This window comes from Passer domesticus, chromosome 31, assembly GCF_036417665.1.
Source record: "Passer domesticus isolate bPasDom1 chromosome 31, bPasDom1.hap1, whole genome shotgun sequence".
Lineage (NCBI taxonomy): Eukaryota > Metazoa > Chordata > Aves > Passeriformes > Passeridae > Passer > Passer domesticus.
Window position 1 is genome coordinate 3,663,707 of NC_087504.1, and position 9,959 is coordinate 3,673,665.

Below are 9,959 nucleotides of genomic sequence, written 5' to 3' on the forward strand. Positions count from 1 at the left end.
GCCGCCCCCTCCCCGATTTCCCAGCGCATTTCTATAAATCAAGCTCCGGCATGCCCCCTCCCCCGGGCGGGGTTTGGGGGTCACCCGCGACCCCCGGCAGATGGCGCGGGGGCTCCCGGCGCGGCCCGGGCCATCTGTCAGGCGGCCGCCCGGGGACCCCCGGCCGAGCTGCAGGAGCAGGGGAGGGGGCAGCGGGGGGGCTGGTGGCTGGCACCCCCTCCCGGGACCCCCCAAATCGGGGCTGAGCGGGAGAAGGGGCGGAGCGGGGGGTGCTGGGGGGGTCCCGGAGCCTCGGGTTTGTCCCGGCCCGGGCCAAGGGCGGGGGGCTCGGGGGGTGCCGGCCTGGGGGTGCCCGGGCTCTGCTTTGTGCCCCTGGGGCGGTGCTGGAGCAGCTGCAGCCCCGAGCAGCCCCAGCTCGGGGGGTTTGGGGGTCTCCGGGGAGCCGCGGCCCCCGGGGAGAGCTCAGCTGGGCTGGGGAGGGGGGAGCACCCGGGGCAGAGCCGAATTCCCGGGGAGGGGCTCCAGGGGACAGAGCCCCCGGGACCGGAGGCGGCCGGGGGGGCTCAGAGAGGGGGTGGGGGGACAAATGGAGGGAGAAATGGGGCGCGGGGGGGGGGCTGCTGCACCCAGAGGCAACGCTCCTCCAGCCAGGGCAGGTTTATTCCGCTCAGGATCCTCCTCTCCGTGCCAAATCCTCCCCTTCCCGCCGCTCTCCCGCCGAGCCCGGGCCCGCCACACGCGGCGGGGTCTGGGGGTGTCCCCTCGCCCCCTCCCCGCGGGGTTCGGCCCCCGCCGCCCCTCCCGGGCGCCCCCCGGGCCGGGCCCGCGGCGCAGCCGCTCCCGTGGGGCCGGAGCGGCCCCGAGCGGCGCGGGGGCGGCCCCGGTGCTCGCCCCCCGCCCTGTCCCCTCAGGGTGACATCACGTAGGCGGTGGCGATGAACCTCCTGCCGCTGCCGTAGGTGGACTTGGTCCAGGGGTAGGTCTGCACGCTGAGGCGGTGCCCGCCCAGGCTCAGGTGGCACCTGTGGGGACACTGCCAGGCACCGCCCCGCTCCGTGCCCGAGCCCCGCTGCGGGGGCTCCGGGGGGCTCTCGGTGTCCCCGTGCCCACGGTGCTCCAGCCCTGAGCCCCTCGAGCCACAGTCCCATCGCCAGGGTGCTCTTGGTGTCCCCAGGCAATGCTGCTCCATCCCCATCCCCATTCCCATCCCATCAATCCCATCCCATCCCATCCCATCCCATCCCATCCCATCCCATCCCATCCCATCCCATCCCATCCCATCCCATCCCATCCCATCCCATCCCTCCCCAAATTCAGGGCCAGCCCCAGCCCTGATGGGGCTCAGGGAGGCCCCGCTGGCCCCCAGGGCCAGACTTGGGATGGACAGAGGGACACAGGATGGATGGGAGGACATGGGGAGGACAGAAGGACTCGCGATGGACAGAGAAGGACTCAGGATGGACAGAAGGACTTGGGGTGGACAGATGGACATGGGGCAGACAGAAGGACATGGGGTGGACAGAAGAACTCAGGATGGACAGAGGCACTCGGGATGGACAGAGGGACTCAGGACGGACAGAAGGAGTCGGGATGGACAGAAGGACTCGGGACGGACAGAGGGACGCGGGGTCAGCACTCACGCCCGGCCGGGCCGCGCGAGGAAGCAGAGGGAGTAGAGGCCGAACTCGAACTCGGGGCTGCAGCCGATGAAGGCCGAGCCCACCTCCTTGTAGAAGCCGTCCCAGCTGAACTGCAGCCCCAGCACGTCGGGGTACGTGTCCCACTGCGGGGCGGGGGGCTGGCTCAGCAGGGTGGGAATCCCCCCCAGCCCCACCAGGGACCCTCCCAGCCCCCCCAGGGGGCTCCAGAGCAGCTCCCGACGGGGCCGGGGGGTCCTGGCAGAGCCCCCAGCCCCAAATCTCTCCCTGGTGGCTTGGGAGCCCCTCTCGCCCCTGGCGCTGTGAGTCCCAGCCCTTCCCACCCCCCAGCGGGGATGGGGCAGGGGGAGCACCCCTGACCTGGGGGTTCAGCCCCGTGGGGCACTGCGGGTGCCCCGGCCCCCCGCGAGCTCTCACCGGCCCGTTGAAGTTGTGGCTGAAGTAGTTGACGACCCCCTGCTTTTCCAGGAGGTAGAAGCGGATCCAGTTGTGAAATCCAGACACTTTTCCCTTTTTCACCTCCCCTAAAACACAGAGCTGGGATGAGCCCCTGGCCCAGGGAGGGCAGTACCTGAGAGCAGAGCTCAAAACTGAGCTCTGTACCTGAGAGCAGAGCTCAGAACTGTCCTGGGCAGGGCTGTGCCTGAGAACAGAGCACAAAACTGAGCTTTGTGCCTGAGAACAGAGCTCAAAACTGAGCTTTGTGCCTGAGAGCAGAGCTCAAAACAAGCCTAGGGAGGGCTGTGCCTGAGAGCAGAGCTCAGAACTGTCCTGGGCAGGGCTGTACCTGAGAACACCCGGGAGGGCTGTACCTGAGAACACGTACCTGAGAACACCCGGGAGGGCTGTACCTGAGAACACGTACCTGAGAACACCCGGGAGGGCTGTACCTGAGAACACGTACCTGAGAACACGTGCTCGAAGCCGCTGGAATCGCGCTCTCCGTCCCCTCGGGAGTAGAGGCCGAACCACATCTGCTTCAGGTCCTGCAGGAACTCCTGCTCGGAGCTGTAGCGGTCTGCAGGGAAAGGCAGGAGCAGGGAGAGGCAGAGCTGGGGCTCTGCTGGACTTGTGGGTGCTGAGAAATTTAGATTTTCTGTGCTGGCAGACTCTGAGCCCCAGCAGAGCGCTGCATTTGACCCCAGGCCATGAAGAATGCTGTCAATCAATTCCAAAATTGATTGACAGCGCTGGGATTACGGGTGTGTGGTTTGATTTGAAGTGTGTGATGTCACAGGGTGGAAAACTCAGAGTTTGGGGTTTTAGAATGTAGTAATAAATACAGAGGAAGATGGGGGTTTTAGGTTGTTCTTCCTCCTTCTTCTTCCTGGGTTTGGGTGGTGTGTTGTAATTGGACAGAAAAATCCGCACTGAGGACTTTGAGGGATTAGATATGGGGATAAAAGTGAAAATAATTTAGGTGTAATTTCCTAATTGGATAGTTTAGCCTTAAAACACCTCGTAACAAGAGACCGTTGGCCATTTTGGGCCTGGTTAATGAAGGACTGCAGAACTCAGGGTTGTGAGACTGCAGCACTGATAAGAAATGATAAACACCCGAGTCTGAATGTGAAAAATCATAACATGGATAAATTATAAACACCCGAGTCTGAATGTGAAATATCATCCTGAGTGCCCTCAATTCCGACCTCAGCAGAGGTGGAAAAAGGAAGCTGAGAACCATCAGGGTTCCCCATCCCCTCCCCACGCTGTCCCTCGGGAATTCTCCCTCTGGATTCCCCCGTGCCCCTCCCAGGTGTTCCCTGCCCGGGGCTTTGTGGAAGAGGTTTTACAGAGATTCCCGTGAGCCAGAGAGAAGTGTGATAAGAGGATCCACGTTTAGCCCTGAAAGAATTTCCTACCAAGGTCGTTGACATAGAAACCAAGAAAGAAAAGGATAAACAAGAGAAACCTGCAGTTATCCCAATGAGCAGTTTGTTTGTCTCTCGTGACCAAAGAACAAAGTGTAAACTTAGGAGTTTTGTAAGAATGTGTAAAAAGCATGCGTGTTAAAATAAAAATGGGTTTTTCATTTAAAAAAACCCATGTAAAAAATAACTAAAAATTAAAATTTTATTTTAAAAGCCTCCTGAAAATGGACTGTGCTGCTTTGGACTGTCCCCCTTTGGGATTCCCCCATCCCCTGCCCTGCTCCGCACTCACTTTTTCCCTGCAGGAACACAAAGAGTTTCTTCATCAGCTCCGTTTTCATCACCTCCTCGAGGAAACGCTCCTGCTCCCGCAGCTCCTCGGCCGTCACCTCCTCCTCCCTGCCCGTGGCCCTCTGGTAATTATCCAGCAGCTTAATGAAGCTGGCGTAGGTGGGCTTGGAGAAGAGCTGCTCGTTCACGTATTTGTAGAGCCTGGGGGAGAATTGCTGGAATTGCAGCTCCCTCCCCCAGCCCGGGCCGCCGTCCCTCCTCCCCCGGTGCCACTCACGGCTGCGGGGACCGGTCCTGCTTGTCGCCGGTGTCGCCGGGGCCCGCCAGGTGCTGCGGGTTGATGGCGATGTCGCTGGGCCGGGCTTTGTTGTGATCCAGCGCGTAGAGCTGCTCCGAGAGCTGCAGCAGCTCCTGCTCCGTGATGGAGTCGCTGCTGCTGGAGAATCCGTCTGCGGGGACAGCGGGGGCTGGGGACAGCTCTGGGACCGTGGGGAGGGCAGGGATCCATGGGAAGGTCAAGGGGATCCAAAGGATCCATGGAAAGGTCAAGGGGATCCAGAGGATCCATGGAAAGGTCAAGGGGATCCAGCAGGATCCATGGGGAGGTCAAGGGATCCAGAGGATCCATGGACAAGTGAGGGGAATCCATGGAAAAGTCAAGGGGATCCAGAGGATCCATGGAAAAGTCAAGGGATGCAGCAGAATCCATGGAAAAGTCAAGGGGATCCAGAGGATCCATGGAAAAGTCAAGGGATCCAGCAGAATCCATGGGAAGGTCAAGGGGATCCAGAGGATCCATGGAAAGGTCAAGGGGATCCAGCAGGATCCATGGGAAGGTCAAGGGGATCCAGAGGATCCATGGAAAGGTCAAGGGGATCCAGAGGATCCATGGGAATGTCAAGGGGATCCAGAGGATCCATGGACAAGTGAGGGGAATCCATGGAAAAGTCAAGGGGATCCAGAGGATCCATGGAAAAGTCAAGGGGATCCATGGAGAAGCAAGGGGATCCAGCAGAATCCATGGAAAAGGGAGGGATCCATGGAAAAGTGAAGGATCCATGGAGAAGTGAGGAGATCCAGAGGATCCATGGAAAAGTCAAGGGATCCAGAGGATCCATGGAAAGGTGAGGATGTGGGGACAGGCAGGGACTGGGGACACCTCTGGGATCCATGGCAAGGGAGGGATCCATGGAGAAGTGAGGGGATCCAGCAGGATCCATGGAAAGGTGAGGGTGTCCCCCAGGACATGGTGGGGGTTCAGGGGGTCCTGACCCCACAGTCCGGGGACAGCAGGTGGCCACGGGGACACGGGCAGTGACAATTCCCAATCCCCGGGGATCGTTCCCCTCCCCAGGCTGGGGGTGGGCAGGGGGTGCCAGCCCAGCTGGTTCCTGCCCCTGCTCCCTGTGCCCGCGGCCCCCAGCTCCGGGAGGGGACACCCCGAGGAACAGGGGGGACACCCCAAGGAATAGAGGGGGACACCCTGAAAAACAGAGGGGACACCCCGAGGAATGGGGGGAACACTCCAAGAAATTAAGGGGGACACCCCGAGGAACGGGGGGACACCCCGAGGCACCGGGGGGTGACACCCCCAGGAATGTGGGGACACCCCGAGGCACCGGGGGCGGTTCTGTCCCTCCCGACTCACCGCGGGCTCGAGCTCCGCCCTCGGCGCCTTCCCCACCTGCGGAGGAGAGAGGAAAAGGAGCTCAGGGTGTTGGGGACACCTTGGGGACACCTTGGGGACCTGAAGGGGCTCGGGACCACCCCCTGGCACCCTCAGGGGGGTGGGGACACCCCAGATCGCTGTCGCGGGGCGCTCACCGGGCCCGCAGTGCCTCTCGTAGTCCTCGCAGCAGTTGTGCTGTGCCTGGCACTCGGGGTGACAGTGGCACTCGTCCTCCTCATTGAGGGGCTCCCCGCAGCGTCCCTCGCACGAGTCGGGGGCTGTGTACAGATCTTTGGGGACACAGACGGGGGGTGGCACTCAGGAGGGGCTGAGAGCAGCCACCGCCACCCCCGGAGCGTCCCCGTCCCACCCTCGGTCCCCTCCCGGGCAGCTCCAGCCGGGATCTTTGTCACCAGGGTCGCTCCTGTGGGGCTGTGTTTGTCACAGCCTCAAGGTGACACCGGGAACAGCCCCGGGACTGCTCCCCGTGATTCACCCCGGGATCCCGGGAGGAGCCCCAGAGCCCCGGGCAACGCCGGAGGAGCTGCCGCGTTCCAGGCAGCCTCGTCGGCTTCCTGCTGGGAAAACTGGGAAAACAGCTGGGAAAACTGGGAAAACCGGGAAAACTGGGAAAACAACTGGGAAAACTGGGGAAACAATTGGGAAAACTGGGGAAACTGGGAAAACAACTGGGAAAACTGGGGAAACAACTAGGAAAACACCTGGGAAAACTGGGAAAAAAACCGGGAAAACTGGGCAAACAACCGGGAAAACTGGGCAAACCTTCCCGAGCTGCTCATAGCCAAAGAGCTGCTGCGCTTTGTGACGCAAAGCAAAGCTAAAAATAGCAGCGGTGAAGCCTTGAAGGGGACAAGGGACACTCTCAGCGGGACAAGGGTGGCCCTGTCCCAGCGGTGTCCCTGTCCCAGCGGTGTCCCCGTGCCAGCCCGTGCCAGCCCGTGCCAGCAGCGTGGCCCAGCCGGCAAAGGCAGCCCCGGAGGAGCGGGCGTTGCTCTCCCTGGCGGAGCCGCCGCAATCTGCGACATCTGAGGCACCGCGGGCTCGCCCAGCCCGGCTGAAAGGTGGCCCCGGGGCAAATCCTTATGCGGCTCAGCCTGTCCGGGGACACCAGGCGATGACAGCGACATCCAGGCCACGAGGGTGGCACCAAGCTCCCGACACCGCCGCCTGCCCGCCTTGTTTGTCCCCTTTGTCACTTCACCCCGATTGTTTGTGCCCGGTGATGTCACCCCGGCCCCGCAGGTCCTGGGGGACCCCTCGGCTCCCTCGCCCCCAAATCCCAGCTCCTGGGGGTGTCCTTGGCTTGGTTTTCCCTCTTGGCTTCCCATTCCCTGTAAATCCTTTAAACAGAGGATTTTATCCTTTAAAAAGGAGGATTTTTCCCTTTAAAAAGGAGGATTTTTCCCTTTAAACAGGAGGATTTTTTCCTTTAAACAGGAGGATTTTTCCTTTAAACAGGAGGATTTTGGCAGGGGGGTCTCGAGGCTCTCCCGAAGCCCCTGAGAAGAGCTGGGAGAACCCCAGGGCAGGGCCATCCCATGGGAGGGGTGCTCGCTGCTGCCCAGACCCTCCCAGTCCGCCCAGCCCAGCCGCAGCCCCGTTCCCAGAGCAGCACTGGGGTGAATCCCGCTCCCTCCCCTCCTTTCCCAGCGCGATCCCGGCGGGGTTGGGCAAGGCAGGAGCTGCCCACGCTCCCCCGTCAGCGCCGAGCCCGTCCCGGTGCCGGTGCCGCGCTGCCGGGGGTGTCACAGCGGCCCGAGCGTGTCACAGCAGCCCCAGCGTGTCCCAGCAGGGCCCCGACCCTGACTCAGCCCTCGGAGGGGCGGGCTCAGCATCGTCCCAAATCCCCAAATCCCCAATCCCCAATCCCCAGCGCCACGGGGCACCTGAGCGGGCTCAGGGCAGGGGAACGGCTCCTCCTCCTCACTCAGACACCACCCTAAATCCCTCAATCGACCCCAAATCGACACTAAATCAACCCTAAACCGACCCTAAATTGACACTGAATCCCTAAATCGATCCTAAATCGACCCTAAATCAACACTAAATCGACCCTAAATCGACCCTAAATCAACACTAAATCGACCCTAAATCGACACTAAATCAACCCTAAACCGACCCTAAATCAACCCTAAATACCTAAACCGACCCTAAATCCCTAAATCGAACCTAAATCAACACTAAATCGACCCTAAATCCCTAAATCGACCCTAAATCGATCCTAAATCAACTGTAAATCCCTAAATCAACCCTAAATCGACACTAAATCGACCCTAAATCGACCTTAAACTGACCCTAAACCGACCCTGAATCGCGGCAGGTGCTCAGCTGTCCCTGGTAGGGCTGCTGGAGCTCTCGGGAGGTTTTTGGGGCTGTGGGAAGAGCTGGAAACGCCACAGGGGTGGTGGCCCGGGACAGAAGGACACAAGGACACGGCACAGCCACACTCAGCCACCCGGGGGCTTTTGGCTGCTCCAGCCAGAGGAGATTTTTTTGGCTGATCCCGCCCCAAGATCTTCTCTGGCTGCACGGAGCACAGAAATATTTCTCTGTCTCGGGGGCCCGACCCCTCCCTCCGCTCCCAGAGCGAGTCGTGGCCCAGGGAAGGGGACATTCCCTGCCCAGCTCCATCCTCCGGGCATGGGGAGGGGCCGGAGCTCTCCCAGTGCTCCCAGTTTGGTTTCGGGCACGGGGATGACTCAGCTGAGCCGGAGCCGCGTCCTCGAGCCCCTGGCCTGACTCAGGACCTCGTTCCTCCAGGAAAACACGGCTCCAAACCCAGCCCAGGCTCCAGCAGGGACCAGCTGAAGGACAAACGAACCTGGAGCAGAGCTGGGACAGCCTGAGCTTCCCAAACCCTCCGTTCCCAGCTCCAAACCCACACGTGAGCCCTGTCTGTGGGATGATCAGGGAAAAGCTCCCACTGCCCACACGAGGAGAGTGGAGAGGTCCCAGGGCCACCAGACAGGTCCAGCAGGAGGCCAGGACTGACCACGAGGCAGCCGACCTTCCCAGGCACCTTCACCACGGGCTTTCCTTCTGCAACAGCTCAGGACTCACACGGGAAGTCTGGGAACTCACTCAGGAGTTTGGGAGCTCACTCAGGAGTTTGGGAACTCAGGACTCAATATGGGAAATTTGGGAACTCACACAGGAGTTTGGGGACTCATGACTCACACGGGAATTTGGGAGCTCAGGAAATTTGGGAGCTCAGGAAATTTGGGAGCTCAGGACTCACTCGGGAGGTTGGGAACCTCCTGCTCCCAGCTGGTTTGGAGCTTCTCCTGTGAGCTGGCCTTGCAAAACTGCTCATCTCTCATCCCAAGGGGACTCATCCTCTCCTGGGACATCAGATACGAGCTCCTGGCAGCGTCGGGGGTGATGAAATCCCGTCCTCAGTGCCAGGGGATCACGGTTCACGCTTTGTGCAAGAACTCGGCGCTGCCAGCACCTCCTCACCCCCGTGGGATCCCGGCTGCCAAATCCTGGTGGCCCCAAGCCCATCCTTGAAGCCAGAGGCCCCCGAGCCCCTCCCGGGCACGTCGGGGTCGGGCACAGCCGCTCTGGGCTGCGTTTGCCACCTGAGCTGCCCCGGTGGCCACAGCGGGAAGGTGGATCCGGGGCTGGGATTGGAAAATTCCCAAGGCTGTTTCTCCACGGATAAATGGAAAGGAGGAGCCAGGAGAAGGTTCCTTGAGCTTTGCAGCACCACCGCAGGCGCAGGCACAGCAGGACCCAGCTGGTGGGCCCGGCAACCCACCCCCACCCCGGGCTGGATTTCCAGCAGGGAAAATCCCCCTCCCCTGCCCCGCTGGCTCCATCCCAGTTATCCCAGTAGGGCTGGGGGAGGCAGCGCCCCCAGCCCGACCCCCGGACCCCCCGGTTACTCACGGCCGGACACGCAGCCCAGGGCGAGCCCTGCCCCCAGCAGGAGGATCCAGGGCTCCATCGCCGCTCGGAGGTCCCGGGCCCGGTTCGGCAGTGCCGGAGCTCCCGGAGCCGCTGCTATTTGTGGGTCCCGCGGGGGGGGGGGGGGGGAGGGAGGGGCGTGATGGCAGCGAGGGCTCCACGGGAGGGCTGCACCCAAACTTCCCCAAAACTCATTAAGCGCGCGGCTAATTACAGGCTGCCCGCAGTGGGAGGAGGGCTGGTAAATCCAGAATCCCGGGCTTGCCCCACAGCTCCCGGGCCTGACCCCCGGGGGGGCCGAGGCTGCGGGGGGAGGGTCCCGGGGGGGGCTTTGCCCACCCCCCCGAACTGGGCACCGGGGGCACAGGAGGGTCCCTGACTGGGCTCGGGGGACTGGTGTGAACTGGGAGCGGCGTTAATTGGGGGTGATGAGCTCTCCTAAGGCAGCTCCGGAGGTTGTGACCCCCCGGCCCCCCCCGGCACGGATCGGCCTCGTTGGAGCCCGGGATCCTCCAGGAAAACCCCAAAGCTCCAGCACAG

The 9,959-nt window shown here is 62.0% G+C and overlaps 1 protein-coding gene across 1 annotated transcript; it reads right to left on the minus strand.

Annotated features, from left to right (window-relative positions):
• Nucleotides 1-886: 886 nt before the first annotated feature.
• ENDOU (endonuclease, poly(U) specific) lies at nucleotides 887-9,511 on the minus strand. The gene is made up of 9 exons (XM_064401132.1): nucleotides 9,402-9,511; nucleotides 5,645-5,779; nucleotides 5,469-5,504; nucleotides 4,098-4,269; nucleotides 3,822-4,021; nucleotides 2,563-2,676; nucleotides 2,076-2,182; nucleotides 1,641-1,783; nucleotides 887-1,022 (listed from the first exon to the last, which is right to left on the minus strand). Exons 1-9 carry the CDS (start codon nucleotides 9,457-9,459, stop codon nucleotides 908-910), a joined length of 1,080 nt encoding a protein of 359 aa, XP_064257202.1. The 5' UTR covers nucleotides 9,460-9,511; the 3' UTR covers nucleotides 887-907.
• Between the last annotated feature and the right edge of the window lie 448 nt (nucleotides 9,512-9,959).

Coding starts and splice junctions, on each gene's coding strand:
- ENDOU (XM_064401132.1), bottom strand. CDS start 9,459: ATGGAGCCCTGGATCCTCCTGCTGGGGGCAGGGCTCGCCCTGGGCTGC. Junction 5,505..5,644: donor CGAGAGGCACTGCGGGCCCG/GTGAGCGCCCCG, acceptor TCTCCTCCGCAG/GTGGGGAAGGCGCCGAGGGC. Junction 1,784..2,075: donor GCCACAACTTCAACGGGCCG/GTGAGAGCTCGC, acceptor CCCGCCCCGCAG/TGGGACACGTACCCCGACGT.